At 38.5% G+C, this 18231-nt stretch overlaps 1 protein-coding gene across 1 annotated transcript in view; it reads left to right on the forward strand.

Moving 5' to 3' along the window:
• LOC139712637 (uncharacterized) overlaps positions 1-18231 on the forward strand; it is a 95175-nt gene that overhangs the window by 4933 nt on the left and 72011 nt on the right. The window contains exons 2-3 of the mRNA XM_071624446.1: positions 8019-8166; positions 10151-10315. Of these exons, the coding sequence (XP_071480547.1) occupies positions 8019-8166; positions 10151-10315 (313 nt within the window). The remainder of the gene's footprint in view (positions 1-8018; positions 8167-10150; positions 10316-18231) is intronic.

The following is an 18231-nucleotide window of genomic DNA, read 5'->3' on the forward strand; positions in this document are numbered from 1 at the left end:
ATACAAACTCGATATGTTCCTCACAAGCATTTGTACAGTACAATTCATCCGCTTGAAATATGAGAAACGGGGAAAAATACGAACAATGCGCGAAATATGCGTGGAATATCAGCGATTGATCGCAAAAAACGTTGCCGCTATCGCGTTCACGACGTACCGAGTGCGCTGTACATCACGGCTAGCCCAGGCCCGCGCCCGCGCCCGATCACCAACTACAGTTCGACTGCTTTGTGGGTCATTCCTTCTCGAGCTCACACTAGTCGCAGTGTGAAATGCATGCGTTTACCCAGAAGCTAGCTACAGCTGTACTACAGCTAAGTAGAGAACGCAAGGCGTAATTAGAAATGAGACATCACGATTTGTAGGTGAATTGTCGATTTTCTTTTCGGCGGCCGAAAAATAGTAAATATCAAAAAAGTCGATGCGGCAACTGAAAATCGATGCGGGCGGGGAGCGGGCTGGGACGAGAATTATGAATTTCTTGGTAGTTTCAGCGCCATTTTGAAAATAGTAAATAGTAAAAAAATCGATGCGGCGGCCAAAATCGATGCGCGCGAGGACGAGAAACTGGTTTCTTTTTTTACTTGGCCTAATTCTTATCACATCACTTCAAATATCTTGATTTCAGTTTACCCATTTTAAAGATCAACATTTTTTTAGGGGTATGTTTAAAGATATCATGCCCAGCTTGTTTTAAAACCAAAATTCCATTTGGGCTTTCAGGGGACTGTAGTTGTGGATTGTGTTTTTAATTCATAAATGTGCTGTGCAACTGCAATGAGTCATATTTTAAACTACTGGTCTTTTAAGTTGGAATTGATGACCGTTCTGTGTGCCATTGTACCTGTCCCAGTATATGTGTGCGCTGTGCAAGACTTGAACCCATGACCTCCTGCAAAGGCTACACATTGTACAGTATGTCCTCCCGCCCCCCCCCCAAAAAAACCCACAACAAACAAACAAACAAACAAACAAACAAACAAACAAACAAAACAAAAACAAAACAAAACTTATAATTGGCTTTTTGCATTGATAACTCCCATTATGATTAACTGTCTAAATGCTACTTCAGGGTCATAAAAGACAACATCTTAGCTCTATTTTTTACAGAAAACCCCATTCAATTTGGTTAAGTGGTCACAGAGAAATGTGGATTATTGTAAAGCATGTCATGGTCCTGATTCTTCCAAGTTTAGCACTTGGATGCTCTTGGAACTGCATATTAACGTGTGAACACAATGGACAGAACTTGGAGGGAAGGGATTCCTGACATGCTCTACAAAACTCCTCATTTCTTTTTTACCACTGAAACAAATGGGATGGGGTTTTCTGTAGGATTTGGTTATATTTTCATACCCTGAAATTGTGTTTGGATTGATTCACTGGTTTTAAAGTTATCATTGCGGACGGTCCTGTTGTAATTTTAGGGGACATACGGTAGTCAAGCCCACTCCTCTCTCTACCCCCCCCCCCCCCCCCCTCCCTTTGCATCCAACCTCTGTGGGCTCAAGTCAAAGTCGTGCAGCAGACATTCTTTTGTGCAATAAGCCTCCTCTACTCTCTGAGAGCAGCCTTGACATTGAACATAGGAATGACCTCTTGATTGAGCAAACCGCAGAAGACGTCATGCGATGCATGGTTTTCATGTTATACCGGAACTGATCCCGCGAGAAGATTTATACACTCACCAGAAGACAAAATAGAGGGATGCTCTTACTATGAAACAAACCCTCACTTTCAAACTGCCAAGCTTAGTATATTCTAGATGTGTGTATATCAACCCACACAGCCTCATCTTCTTGTCTGTTATTGATACTTTAATACAACCAGATGGGATAAGAATGACTCCCCCACACCAACTTTGACAGAGGTGTGTTTCTGTGCTTTTTTTTTTTCAGCGCTTAAAGGGATTATGGTTTTGTATAACTATATGTTTCTAGTATTTTTTTTCTTGAGATAATGAGAAGCCTCGTATGAAATATGAAAGAGCATGTAATTCCCAGAGGAATTCAACATTTATTTGATGAATACTAACAGAAGGTGGAACCCACCTTTTATTTTGATTGTTTTGTTTCACTTTGTTTTTGGATGCCTGAGCCATTCCAAAACCGATCTTTTAATCAAATAAACTTTGAATTCCTCTTAGAATGGTATGCTCTGTACTGTACTGTTTCTTGGTATCCCACAAAAAGTTAAAAGCCCAATCCCCATCTCCACAAATACTATGCCATCTTTTTTAAGAATGATGTCATACCCTCTGTTTGTTCCATTTTTTCTTCACACATGGTATAAGTGTACGCGGCCACTAGAATTTAGTTGAGCCATTAAATCAGCCATGATACTTAAGGGAACTGTACAGTAGGGCCTACTGGTTGAGGTAGGGATTCATGTTCTGAACATTCCTTAGTGAGATAATGAGAAACCTCTTATGAAATATGAAAAAGCATGTAATTTTAAGAAGGATTCAACGTTTATTTGATGAAATTGGTTTTCAAATGGCTGAGATATCCAAAAAAGTGGTAATAATAAAAGGCGACAGACCATGCCTTTTATTAGGATCTCTTTGTTTCACCTTGTTTTTGGATATCTCAGCCATTTCAAAACCGATTTTCATCAAATAAACTTTTGATACCCCTTAAAGAATTGCATGCTCTTCGACATCTCATACAGTGGTTTCTGAATATCTCGCAAAACGTTAAAAGCTAAATCCTCGACTCGACCAGAACTGTACACACCCTTTAAGCTTATTCATTGCTTGAATTTTACCAAGTCCTGTCAAAAGAACAGAAGTAGGGCCTAAGCTAAAAGAAAATTTGAAATGAAGTAAATCATACCAAAAAAATCCCTATATTATGGCTGCTCATGCATTTGCTATGGTATTTTATGCTATCATACAATGCAAATGTTAAAGTTCAAAATGGGCACCACCCTAACTACAATAGCCACTTTTTTTATGTTTCCCTTTGGTGGCCACTATAGGCAGGTTTGACTGTACTATGGTATTTGACAGTAGATGTGAATGCACCTCACAATCTTTTCTATGACTTCTTGGACTGATCGGCAGATTTGCTGCATCAACAGACACAGATTCTGATTTCAAATTCAAAGTCAAAATTTTGAAAGTCCTAGCGAGATGTTAATTTAGTAGAATATTGTTCATCAGTCATTAATTATCATGCGGTGGTTGTGGCTTAGAGGGATAGTACAGTATTGGTGGAGATGAAGATTGGGCTCTTAACTTTTTGCGAGATACCGAGATACCACTTATGGTATAGTACAGAGCATACCATTCTAAGAAAAATTCAAAGTTTATTTAATGAAAATGGGTTAGGAATGGCTGAGATATCCAAAAACAAAGTAAAACAAAGCAATCGTAATAAAAGGGGGGTCCCATCTTTTATTAGGATTCCTCTGTTCTGGATATCTTGTAGCCATTTCTAAACCAATTTTCATCAAATAAATGTTGAATCCCTCTTGAAATTACTTGCTCTTTTATGTGTACGAGGTTACCCATTATCTCACTAATAATGTTAGAAACCTGAGGTTAGGTCTCAACCAGAACTATAAAATCCCTTTAAATAGCAATGAAATTACAATCAACAAGTCACAAAAACAAAACAAAATAAAACAAAAAACCATGGCTTATTCAACCTCCTTAGATTATCAACTTGTGTTGTGCATGTAGCAAAAAAAAAAAAAATCTTAAATTCTTGGAATTCTCTTTTGCGTTCATCCTTAGTAATTAGAATGAGAATGTGCAAGGTTAGCTAAATAACTCAGCATGAAAAGAAAAAGAAAGCATTTTTGGTGGCCTTGAAACTGACCCAATAGATATATGAATCCCTCTGAGTTTTTGAGAAAAGGAAGTCAAAAGACTAAATTCAAGAGGGCAGGATAGCTCCCTGCAAGCAGTGGGAGTCCAGTGACCATATTCGCCGTGCGTCACAGTTTTGGGAAATTGCCCCACAACTCTCTAGCAACAAAAACTATGGTTTCCCAGTGCATGCATGTTATCTGGATGTCTTGTACCATGGCACTTTATTCTAACCTTGCTCCATGAGAGCCTCTGATGATGTACACAAAGAGATTTACCCCCCAAAAAATGTCATCCGTTTGAGAAGGTTCTTGTCACTCGTTAATGGTTCACTCCTGTGCATTCCAAAAACGCACAGTGGATGGATGTTCAACTCTTCCTTTTGCCATCTCACAGGTGCAGACGCAGAGAGAGGATATTTGACTACTATTCGACTGGTATCCGCCAAATTTTCTACACCGTAGGAGTCTGGGATGAGGATGTCACTTCTAATCAATTCCTAGAGTTATCGCACCCCTTTTGTATGGTGGACATGGGATAAAATGCCCAGAATTCCACGAGCACTAGCACTGGTAGGGCATTGGTACAGTGAGACTGGTTGTCCTCTCTTCTGGTAGTTACAAAGGAAGGTGGAGGTGGGGGGGGGGGGGGGGGAGATATCTGCCTCAGTCACATATGACTTCAAGATTTATATATTCTTCATCACTTTTTGATTGAAAAGGGCAGTCATTGCTCTTACCTTGACCATCAAATATATTGATGTTTTCCATTTCTCTTCTTAAAGATGTCTGAAGGGTAATGTACTGTTTGACAACTTCAAAGACAAAAGGATTTGAAATCTTCATGCTAGATAATATGAAAAGATTAAAAGAGAGAAGGGGAGGAAATTTTGTGATGACTTGTTTCAAAGCGAAAGGAAGATAACTCACCACCAAACATGACAGTCACCATACCATTAGAAATGATATGAATAGGGAATAATGCAAAGTTGTCTTTACAGGTTTTCCTGACTTTATATCCAGCTCTTGAACTTGCCATTAGCAGTTTATCCTTCTCATTTTGCACCTAAGTGTCCAATATACACCATCTTTCTTTACCAGTTTCCTCCATCCTCTTCGAGATCATTCACAGCTGGTTTGCATGATGCTGTCTTCTTTTTTGTTTCTCTAGAACATTTTATTTTCTTCCATTTGTGCTGCTTTTGTTTTATTTGTATGCATTGTCTTATTTCAATGCAAATCACTTTGAGTCCACTTTTATATTTGAGACTAAATGGAATCTTCATGTGACTAAAGAGCTCAGTTTTTGTGGATTCATACTTTGTATTTTCATGCCTTTACATTTGTTTGACCTGTTTAGTGATTTTTTGGTCATCAATCTGCTCATTATTACTTTTTTTCATTGGATTTATGCTTTTTTGCTTTCTTGCTTGTTTTTTTTTTCAGGAAATTTGATGTCTGCACGATTCATTTGTTTTTCTTTTTCATTTTTTCATAAAATCTTACTTTTCCCCAACTGCACTTACATGCCTGTGATCTGCACAGTAATAATGATTGTATTAGTCCTCAGATACGGTGATTAAAACATTGTCACACACATTTTGGAGGAAAATGTTAGTCTCTTCAGTCTTTTGAGTATATTTTGAAATGTGCATTCATATATGTATCAATTGCTTGAGTTACGTGTAGTAGACAACAGAGGGGGAAAAAACACATTGATTTTTTTTTTCTACTTGTGACTTCCAAGTCAAGAATGTTTCATTTTGCATTGAAGTCCAGTGCGTGACAGTCACACAGCTGTTTTCAGTCTTTACCGTTTTTTCCTCAGTGTCGTCCTTCTTTATTTCGTTCAAGTTCTAGGGGCAGGTTGGCTGCCCTGTACCAAGTGAGCCATGATTAGATTTGCTCTTCAAGGTTGTATAGCACTTCTCTGGAAGGTTGTTGTTTCTCTGGAAACATCTAAGGACAAACTTGTGTGACACCTTCTCACACCAAGATTACATGCTCATGGAAGACAACATTCGCCTTGCATACCTTGTAAACGAAGCTTATAGTAATGCATATATGGCGTAAACATGGTGAAACTGGTGACAGAAATGTGTGTGCAGACCATGCAGTACTGTAAAACGAATGTTCGCGTGCATTTTAATGTGGCGAATTTCGCGAGCGCCAAGATTCACAAAATTGAAATGCACCAGAGAGTTCTTGTCTAAATTACATGCATTGAATGCCAGTGGCAGTTCGCGAACATTTCATGCCGCAAAAAAGGCCATCGGCTCCAATTCGCGAAAAACTCATGCCGGGAATATATCATGTTTTACAGTACTTCTGTCAGTGAAATTTTTAAATCTTGTCCAAGACTTTGGCACAGATTATCAAGTATAATAATGTTTTATTCCATACATTGTAGGGAAAAACGATGAATGCATGTCTTATATTTTGGTCAACTTTGGTCGGTAGTGATGTAAACTCAAATGTGTACAGTTAACTTGTTCTAGACTAGTCCAGAGTATACTCGGGCAGGTGTCTATGGGAAATGTGTGTATATATCAAAATCAGCCCATCTTCAAAAGGTTAATGAATGTTAGCAGAGCACTTATAAAGACAGTTTTGCATATTGTCACCCTCATTAAATAATTGCCTGTAGAAATCAAAATTTTACCAAAATCAGAATTTTGCCCAAGTCCTGCTAAATTAGATATATGGATTCTATACAGTGGTGTAGTTCCCTAACTGATATTATACCCCCATCAAGTTGTGCAATCATCCAACTGTTCACATGCATGCGTTGTGTACATACATAGAGAACACATGTTGCTTTTCTGGCATACAATTATACTTAAATACTATGTACTGGTAATTTAGGTTACAGTTTGTATTCTGGTGGTTCATTTAAAGGGACTGTACAGTTCTAGTTGAGGTGAGGATTCAGCTTTTAACATTTTGCGAGATATTTAGAAACCACTCTATGGAATGTTAAGGAGCATACAATTGAAGACATTGTTTGCAAAAACCGATAAGTCCATATTTGCCAAATGGAGATATTTGCGATTGAAGGTCAAGAAAAATAAAGAGAATTATAAGAAAATTTTTGCTTCTTTTGACCATAACTTCAAAAATGTATACCTCTATATGTAGTGACCAATATATCATTTAAAAGGTATTATTTTGTACTTTATGACAGAGGCCGTACTTCAAAATTTTCTAAAATGGACTTATCGGTTTTTGCGAACAAACTCTTTAATTCTATTCAAAGGGGAATCAAAAGTTCATTTGATGAAAATCGGTTTTGAAATGACTGAGATATCTCAAAACAAGGTGAAATAAAGAGATCCTAATAAGTCTTGGCCTGTCAATTTTATGAGGATCTCTTTTTTGAATATCTCAGCCATTTTAAGGCCAATTGTCATCAAATAAATGTTGAATCCTTCTTGAAATTACATGCTCTTTCATATTTCATAAGAGTTTTCTCATTATCTCACCAAAAAATGTTTTAAACCTGAATCCTCACCTCAACCAGTACTGTACAGTCCCTTTGATATTCTAAAGGTTTGTTTGTCCAAAACTGAGATAGGGGTTTGTTATTCCAAAGGCTTTTATTCTGAAAATTTGTTATTCTGAAGGTTTATTAATCTGAAAATGAAATAAGTTATTTTATTCCAAAGGTTTGTTAGTCCAAAAATGATATAAGGTTCATAATTCTGAAACTTTGTTAATCCAAAAATGAAAAGAGATTTGTTATTGCCAAGGTATGCTAATCTGAAAGTGAAATAAGGTTTCTAGTTTGGAAGGTCTGTTAGTACAACGCAGTTGGTACATTTTCAGATTAACGAACCAGATTTCATTTTTAGATTAAAGAACCTTTGGAATAATGAATCATGAAATAAAAGAATTACACTTATTCTATATCAGGAATTTTGTAGTATCACTCTCTCAAACTGATTGAACATGAATTATATATTCTTTGTAAACTGTAATTGTTAAAATCACCCACTCTGTACATTAACCCATGAAACATGTCAAACATATTTAACTCAATAAAGACTAGTCCAGAGTATTGATACTCGGGTATCGGTAGGTGTGTATGGGAAGTGTATGGGAAGTGCATGTACGTTGTTGCAAAATCAACTCGTCCTCAACAGGTTAGATATTTCTTGTCATTCCTTCCATTGGATAATCCTCATGACTTTTCTGTTTGTTTGCAGATGGAGTGGATCTGCTGGCAGAACTGAGACTCCGAGCACCAAAGACAGGGAAAATAAAAGAAGTTGTGGCAGAAAATGGATGTCTCTCCTACAAATTTAAGCCAAAGGGCAGCATAAAAGTTCCCACACCCAACGTGGTTGGAGCAAGGTACACGGTAATCCCCGGTATTGTGTCGAAGGGGAGTCTACCCCTCCTCCCTCTTTTCTACTCTCCGCACTCCCCCCCCCCCCCTCATTTTGCTGACTTCTGACCCCAGGAGTAGGCCTACACATGTCTTTCTGCCTTAGAATCTTTCATCGCCTGTATAATACAGTAATATTGGAAACTTCAAGGCCCTAAATGTTTTCACACTGAGCCAATTTTCATGAAAGTACTTGTTTGCAATTTGTGGATAAGAATATTCAGTCTGTACATACATTTAAACACCCCCCCCCCCAAAAAAAAAACACAAACAAACAAACAAACAAACCAAAAACAAACAAACAAAAACAAAAACAAACAACAATGTAATCACCTGCTTTTTGCTCTAGTTCAGTATAGTGCAAAAATGGTGAAAATTTCCATACTGGGAAATATTCAATATTTGCAGGATTCACCAGATACAATATTATGCAGAGATTGTACGGTTATTAAAAATTAAGAATATGGGGGGTTTGACAATTTGAAGCATCGCCATTTTTGTCAAAACTGGCCTGTGCCATACTACTTTTTGTTATTTTAAAGCACAGTTCCAGACCATGACCAAGTTGTTCTTGATAGAAAATAGCACAGAATCAGACAAAGTTCCCCCATGTTTTACAAGAGAGTGATTTTAGGAGCAACCTCATATCCACAATTGATTGGAAAAAGTTATCTTGTCACACTCACAAGCATCCCTTTGAAATGTATGTATACATCATATTTTCATTGAATTTCTTGCCTGACATGAAATCAACAAAAATAAGTTGTGTTCTTGTGGTTGTTATGTAATATCCTAGTTCATTATATCCTTTGACAGTTTTTTAAGGTTATAGAGGTTTTGACTGTTAACTCTTTCACCTAATATAGATTTCTGGCGGTACTTTTGTCTGCAAACCAATGGGAGAGTTAATGAAGAGATGACATCCTTTATACCTCTGTATGGTTGTAAACATCAGTTTTTGGTAGAAATACTGAAAATTTAAAATTTCTTAACTTTCTGAATTAGGGCCTATATCATGTCTGATTATAATGAGCAAATTTACTCTGTGATTTGAAGTTAACGACAACATTGTTAAGGAACTGCACTTTAAGTGCACCATCTTGTATCTTGTTGCTCAGTTCTTGTTGTGCCTATAATCAGGCTGGTATGACTAAGGGTATAATTTTGATGGGGAGAGCATGAAGGCTGTATACCCTCTTCATAATTTTTCCTAGGGTTGGATTGCATCCTTATCAATAGTTAAATGCAGAGTAGTTTTAACCGTGTCCTGTCCCTTGTTTGTGCCTCTACTTCAAAGGATGCTGTAAGGGTTCTTTTTAGTGATTTCAGTATAGAAATACCTATACAGCAAATTTAAAGTGTTGTACCATTTTAAGTTGTTTTTTTTTTCTGTTGTAGCGAAGTCAATGTTTTGTGCAATAGAATTATAAGCCAGTTTGCAGTTCCACTTTGCACATGAGCAGGAAAAAGGTCATTCATACCAACAGGCATGTTGGCTATGGAATTCACTGGGATAAGCATCTGTGATGTAATGATTATTCATAGTAATCCTTATAAATGCTGCTTGCCAGCACATCCACCTGACAGCAAAAATGCTATTCGCCATGATCAATAGAAAGAGATTGTCAATACATCCAATGCAAAATGATAACATGCCCGTGCTTTCCCAAGTGTTAATTGATGGATCATTCTGGTCATCTGGTCTACACAGGTTTATTCTTTGTTTGGACAGGATTGATGAATCCCATAAATTTGTATGTATAAAGCTACGTTCTGAAAATGAGTGAAGTGCCTCAAACTGACTGAGAAAAAAAGAAAGGTCATTCGTACCAATGTGCCCATGAGCAAACTCCGAGCTGGCTTATACCTGCTGAGTCTTCTCTCTGCTGATGCATACATCCTCTTGTATTGTTTTGCTTTTCCCCGTCCTGTCTTTTCTTGTTTTGCCAGCTTCCCAGAGAGTTTTAGCGTGCTAATTAATATGCAGTATGGCCAGGAGGATCTCAGTGATATTGTGACTGTGGTGGACGGTAACAACAACATCCTGCTCAGACTACGGATGGGACTGACCCTGTTTGAGGTCCAGCTGAGGATAAACATCTTGAGGTCGTACAGGTAAGAAGACAGAGTTGGAGAGTTTTCTCGCAGAACGAACTAACTCCATTCTTGTTATTTTGAGATATTTTCCAATTAAAGCTGCTGAAAAAAACATTGAAAATAACAAGAAAATATGGGGATATTTTTAATCATAACTTTGAGAAGATTCCTTGTTATGTGGCAAGTGAGGTTTCACTTGAAAGGTTTTATGTTGCTCTATCTGATGATGGACTTACTGTAAAATGTTAAAAAATGGCTCTTGGCCATTTTGCGATGATATTCAGAAATTGTTGCACAACTCACTTCTCTCAATCTGTTTGTGAATGTAGTTGTTGTTGTTATTTGAAAGGGGGATTGTCAGATGTTGGTTGACATGGCTATAATGACTAATTATCATTAGAGAATATGGTAGGCATATCTTTTATCCAGGATAGCCTCTTCAGTCGTGTTACTGCTTTAACCCATTTAAGACTAGTCCCGAGTATGCTCATGTAGGTGTCTATGCAAAATGCGTGTTATAGTGAAATCTGCTCATCTTCAGTGGGTTGACAGAGGGTCCTTCCATTATCATTACTGTACAACGAGGAATGTTCGCGTGCATTTTTATTTTGCGAATTTTGCGAGAGCCAAGATTCGCGAAATTAAAATGCACAGGAAAGTTTTTGTCTACACTATATGCATTGAATGTTAGAGGCAACTCGCAAATATTTCATGCTGTGAAAACGGCTGTCGGCTCCAATTTGCAAAAATTTCATGCCGCGAAAATATTGTGGTTTACAGTACCCTGTTTAGCATCACCTGTGACCAGGTATCTATCTATACACCTGAATAAAGAGGGACATGGTAGCTCGGTAAAAGACATCTTGTCCTAAGATACAGGTACTAGGATTCCTACTTTGGACCTGCTTTTCTAACAAATGAATAGGCATTAGAAGTATGCACGTTGCCATTTTGTGTATTAAAAGCACGAATGTGTTTCAGATTTAATTTCAATGAATGTAGGATTTTTTTTTTTTTTTTGTTTCATCTTACAATAATGGGATGCTGATTATGGTTGCAGCTTCAAACATTCTTTGCAGTATTCCATTTCACAGGAAAGAGGAAGAGATCTGCGGAGTAGACTTTGAAATGAATTTCTTTCAGCCAAAACTTTGCTTGCCGACTTTCATTTGTACTCTGAGTTGACTTTCAACGTCTGAATAGGAAGAGAAATGAACATGTAGTGTGATTTCATTTCAAAATGTGAGATTATGTTTATCTTTTTTTTTTGCTCTGTCACAAAAGCAAATAAACACACTGGTGAGAGATCATTGATTTATAGTGGTGCATAGCAGTTTGGTCAAGATTTACGTGCATTCGTCACGTTCGTAGACTGTGTCTCACTCTTCCTCTGTCACAAATTTGTTCTGCAATGTTATGCTGCGTTTTTTTTATAATCTTTTTCTTGCAATGAAAGGCTGCAAGAATTGTGCAGGAAGGAGATTGATCAGTATAATTGCTTCGTCAGTGCATTGTCCCGACAGGCAGGCCTGAAATCAATCACACTGGTACTTAACTGGCAATCAAAAGTTAGGTGCCATGCCTGTGATGTCGAACTGTCAAAAGGAAGTAGCGAAAAGGGACAGCCTCATGTGCAGAGGCATTGAGTGGATTGTCCTGCACTAAATGTGCTTTTTGGCAATGTTTGTTTAGCATTAAATGAGCCAAGAACTTTCTCGTCACTGATGAATCATTCAGTTGCTGTGTAAGAGCATGGAAAATGTTTGAGGGCCAAAATGTCATGTGAAAGGCAGACAGTTTCAATTACAGAGCCATGATAAATTCCTGCTTGTTTCTGCGTAAAGTTAAGTGATCACGAGCGATCTCCACTTGTTTGGATGTGATGCAAGACAACATGACTGGAAACTAGAAAAGCACTCTGAGAGCGCAGACCTCCGCCAAGCATGCAGCTCATTTCCACAGCCGGGGCACTGATCTTGTTCTTCCATCAAGATATCAGTGATTTCAACCCATACGTACTTATAGCATTATGTGCTGAAAGTCACCCGATTTCCCAATATAGAAGCCTTTGTTACGTCATAAACCCTCAGCTGCACCGCACGCCTCGCCCTAGCAGAAACTAGAGCACGCACTTTAGTGCACGCATGCAAACCTCAAATACGCGCAGCCTGAACTCCCAAGTTCATTGACCCTACCTGCCAAAATATCAAAAATCCTTCATAAATTCCCCAAAAATTCTCGGATCGCTACCAAAAGTTAGTCGTTTGGTACTTGTGTCATTCTCAACCTTTCCTGCAAGTTTCATCTCAATCCGTTAACTACTTTTTGAGTTATTTTGCGCACGGACAAACGAACGAACAAACGAACGAACAAACCAACAGTAATGGAAACATAACCTCCCCCCTTGGCGGAGGTAATAATGTGTAAGATTTCCCTAACTTAACAGTCTTTGTCATCCATGTCAAACTATTGAACATTTGTGTGTATCTGTTACAAGTTTGGTTTCATTTTTCTTCATACAATAGTGCAACAGGACTCTGTATCCTACACTGCTTTGGAAAGACAACCCCAAGTTATCATACACACGCTTTGAAATGACTTGGATTGAAGATATATATTGCATCGCAATGGTGGGCACTTGTGAAGGGCCTAACCAGGGGCTCCATAGTTTGCCTTGTCAGTTTACTATAGTGATAGAATACAGCAAGCCAGGCAGCGAACAGGAGCTGTATGAAAACAAAAGAGAAAAGAAAGAAAATCAGTAGGCAATATCTGTAAGTTTCTGCACCAAGTATACGCAACATGTAATACAAACTATCCAAAGTATATACTTGCTGTGTGAGACATAGACACAGGGGCAATTCCAGGAATTCCGTAAAGAGGGGGCGCCTTTACAAAATTGAAGGGGGGGGGGGGGTTGCATGCACCCCTTCCCCATTTTTTTTGTTATTTCTTTTGTTTTAACAGAAAATAAAGAGGGGCGTGCCCAATGCACTCCCCCCTTGGATCCACCACTGTAGACATGCATATCTAGTCCTTCTCTTAACTGTCTGCAGTCTGCAGTCTAGCTCAGCAAGTATAAGCATGGGTGTCCATGAAAGGCATGAATAAAGTGAAATGTGACAAACAGTACCAACCTTAAAATGCCATTTAAAAGAAAATGTAGAGTCATGTTTTTCAGCAACTTTCTCGTTCTTGGTGAAATGAGTCATCCCAGGCTTAGACAACCTGCTGGAGACACGTGTCCTTGTCTTGTCTCAAGGTAGAAGTCTATCTATCATCCAGTAGATCCTCCCATTACTAAATAGGTGGGGGGGGGGGTGTGAAGTGCCACTGCAGTTCCTAAGGAGACGTGTGTTGATGGCTTTTCAGGGTTGACAGGTTGTTGGCTTTTGGATCAATTTTTTGTTCTTTCTTTCAGGGGACATTCTCCCCAGAGAGGTTAAAATGGTTGCCATGACAATGTTTATACTTTTCTCTCGTGCTTGTATTATTTATTTCACGGCACAGCATTTGTTTTCGTTTGTTTCCATGTTGTATGAAAGAATGTTGTGAGCTGTTAAGCGTGAGAAACTTCAAACCTTTTTTTAATTTGACCATTCTAGTGTTGGTCTAGACTATTAGTTGGACCAACATGCTGATGTGAGTGCATTGTCACTCAGACTGGGCTGGGCCAAAGTTGGAAAACATCTGAACAGGAGGGGGGGGGGGGGGACCACTGACAGTTAGTGTAAGCAAATCTTTTCATTAATTGGGCCCAATCTTGACTTGATTTCAAAGGTATGCTTGTGAGAGGGATGTAAAAAGAAAAATATGTGGAGGAGACTGCTCGACATGCATGATTGAATGATTTTTTTTGCTAAATATAGGGGAATCGAGACAAATGTATATTTAGCAGAAATATTTCAGCCTTTATTATGAGCAAAGAAAACAAAGAAGAGAGTTCTGGAAGATTTGAAAGTTTCACAAATGTTTTCAAAACAATACTGGTGTTTTTATTGAATTTTACACACAGGCCTTTGTGCTCTTCTGTAATTGAAGTGTTATATACTTTAGAGAAATTTCTGCGCGTGCAGTAGTATTAATGAAGAGAATATAGAAATGCTGAATCTAATACAAATGGGACAAGTCTGCTGTCTTGCTAGGCATTTTTTACAAAGTGTTGCAGTCAGTGTAACATCCTGACTGATGTATCAGTAGCCTTTGTACACTTGCCAAAATATGTGGAAGCAAAAGACATCTGATGGGCACCACTTCGTAATGTGCCTGGAAGAAGAGTCTAGTTGATGCATGGATACTTTGTGGTGTATATGTTCGTACAGGTTAAATTAAGTAACTCTTTCAGTGCCATGGTTTTTTGACAGTGTGTACAATGCTGTAGGGTTTTCTGTGCCAATCAGGAGCCAGTCGGCACTCAAAGCGCACAGAGGGTTAAAGGGTGTACAGTTCTGGTCGAGGTGAAGATTTGGCTTTTAACGTTTTGTGAGATATTCAGAAACCACTCTATGAGATGTCAAAGAGCATGCAGTTCTAAGGGGTATCAAAAGTTTATTCGATGAAAATCGGTTTTGAAATGGCTGAGATATCTAAAAACAAGGTGAAACAAAGAGATACTAATAAAGTTGGGGCATGTCGCCTTTTATTATTAGCACTTTTTTGGATATCTCAGCCATTCGAAAACCAATTTTCATCAAATAAACGTTGAATCCTTCTTAAAATTACATGCTCTTTCATATTTCATAAGAGGCTTTTCATTATCTCACTTAGAAATGTTCAAAACATGAATCCCTACCTCAACCAGTACTGTACAGTCCCTTTAAATTGTCGCACTCTTCTAGCTGCCATGGAGATAAGGAGATAGGGAAATGGCTGACAGCTAGGGTTCTGCTATACAGGAAGTTATCCATTGTTGATCCTCACCTACAGCTCGGAATCTTTTCTCTTTACTGCAGTGGCATTGAACTTTACCTATACTTCCTCTGCCCCTCAGAGTCAGTCTTTACACTGAAAGATTCTCCAGGCACCTACCTTCCATTTCTTCTCTATCTCTCTCCCTCTTTATCTCCAACTCTGTCCTTTCTAGGTGCTGCTATGTCTGGAAATTATTTGCACATGCAACTTAACCCTTAAAGGGACTGTACAGTAATGGTTGAGATGGGGATTCATGTTTTGAACATTCCTAAGTGAGATAATGAAAAGCCTCTTATGAAATATGAAAGAACATGTAATTTTAAGAAGGATTCAACGTTTATTTGATAAAAATTGGTTTTCAAATGGCTGAGATATCCAAAAAAGTGCTAATAATAAAAGGCGACATGCCACAACTTTATTAGGATCTCTTTGTTTCACCTTGTTTTTGGATATCTCAGCCATTTCAAAATCGATTTTCGTCGAATAAACTTTTGATACCCCTTACAACTGCATGCTCTTTGACATCTCATAGAGTGGTTTCTGAATATCCCGCAAAACGTTAAAAGCTAAATCCTCACCTCGACCAGAACTGTACACACCCTTTAACATGCCTTGAGAGAAATATAGCTTGTGCTAATTTCCAGTCTCTGTCAGTCAGGTTGATAATGAGGCAGTTTAATCCAGAGATTAAAGGGAAGTTATTTTAATTACTAAAATGATCATTTGCTGTGCCTTCACTTCAGTATTTCCAATTCTGATCACCACATTAGCATAAATTGTATTGCTTCAGTACTAGATTTAGGTTTTTTATACCAAAGTATGCAAATCTCAACTTCCTACAGTTATCTTCAATCACCCATCATGTACGTTTCATTAAGTACAAACTGAAATGAATCCTTATTGTTGTACATCAGCTCAAATTGCTGACACAAAGCAGTGAGAAAAGGAGAAAGATTTGTTCGGAATATTTTTTGTTTTTCTCTTTCTGAAATGTTGCAATTTCAAGAGTTCTCTTTACAGAGTGTTATTAAAGGACAAATCCACCTTCGTATACATGTGAATTGAGTGAATGCAGCAATATAAGTAGAACACATCAGTGAGAGTTTGAGGAAACTTGGACAATCCATTCAAAAGTTACGAAGTTTTGTAGGCTCAGTGCCACCATCGCTGGATGAGAAGACTACTACAGCTTGTGATGTCTCTTGTGTAGAAAAATATTAAGAAAATTCAACATATTTTCACTTTTCTCACATAATAAAATCTGGATCACTTGACTTGCCTCTTTCAGGAGGCAGGGGGAATAATATTACCCTTAACAAAAATCAGTGACAAGTCAAGAAAATGAGCACTTTTTTTCAAAAAATAAAATTTTGTGAAATTCTCTTTATATTTTCCTAATATCGTTCTATATGCATGTGACATCATACACTATAGTAGTCTTCTCATCCAGCAATGACTGCGCAGATTCATAACTTTCGAACGGATTGTCCAATTTTCCTCAAACCCTCCCTGATGTGTTCTCCTAATATATTAAAGCCAGTTCGTAGTTTTACTTTGCGCATGAGCAGAAAAAGGTCATTCGTGACAAAAGGCATGATGGTTTTTAAATTTACGGAGATAAGCATCTGTTATATAATGATTATTCGTGCAATCCTTGTACATGAAACTTGCCATCAAGTACATTCACCTGACAGCAAACCTGGTATTTGGCAATGCGAATATAAACATGTTTTAATGCATTCAATACAAAACAAAAAAATGGATGCTTCCCCCGAAGGTTGTTTGACGGACCATTCTGGTCACCTGGTCTCGCTATGCAAGATCATTTTTGTTTAACACGAATCCAAGAATTGTTACGCCGGGCAAACTTACCGGTACGCATTATGTTGCCTTGAGTATGAGTGAAGTGCCTAACCAACTGAGAAAATAGAAAGGTCATTTGTACCAACGTGCACTTGAGCTAATTACGAACTGGCTTATTGCTGCATTCACTCAACTTACATGTGTATGGAGGTGGACTTGTCCTTTAAAGATTACTATTAATGAAGGCTCCTAATGCCCAAGTCACATATAAACACGGATGCTCAAGGATCTACACGGTGATCCGGGGAAATCCGGGGACGTCCGGGAGATCCGGGGAGATCCGAGATTTTGGTATGACTGTACGCACGGTATTAACACGGCAGCTACACGGATAAGGCCGGAAGAGCGCGGCGTCTACACGGACAAACACGGCATCTACACGGATCAACATGGCATCTACACAGCAGCAACACGGATCACCCTGGATTGCTCTGCCAACACGGCAATCCCCGGATGACGCCAGATGTTTTTTACCTCCAAAAGTTGCCGTGTTGGCCTCCCGGCGTCAACACGGATCTCTCCTTGAATCAGATCCGGGGTGGTCCGGGGTGATCCGGGATGTCTATGTGACTGGGGCATTAAGGGAAGTGGGTGCTGCATTGCTGTCATGACTTCATTGTTGTTAGGCTTCTAGAACAGTAAATGTCATGTTGATCTGAAATGATTGCACTTTTATTCTACTGATACTTTCCTGATATTTTTCATTAGGCGTTTTCACATCAGCCTGATGTTTTGAAATAGCGCGCTATTTTCTGACTCGGGAAATTAGCCCACTCACGAAATAGCGCGCTATTTGATAATATGAATACAAATTAGCGCGCTAATTGATCGAGAAAATTTCTCGAGTCAACTCGGGAAATTTTCGAAATAGCAGGATAATTAATGCGAACTAGCACGCTATTTGATAATGTTCTGGCTGATGTGAATGGGAAATGAAATAGCGCGGTAATTTGCGATCGCGAAAAATATCTCGAGCTTGGATTTTTATCGGGCTGATGTGAAAACGCCTATTGAGCCGTGTTGTTGAGGCTTTTCTCTGTGATGAGAATTCAAGAAGCTTGCCATTGAAACCGATTTCATTGCTTTCCATCTCACATTTCACGGTTCTGATAGACCTTTACTGTAGACCGCAGCGACTGACAGGATGAATTTCAGATTTA

This window comes from Diadema antillarum, unplaced genomic scaffold (genome assembly GCF_040938485.1).
Source record: "Diadema antillarum isolate AM-2024a unplaced genomic scaffold, OU_Dant_1.0 seq00001833_RagTag, whole genome shotgun sequence".
NCBI classification, from domain to species: Eukaryota; Metazoa; Echinodermata; class Echinoidea; order Diadematoida; family Diadematidae; genus Diadema; species Diadema antillarum.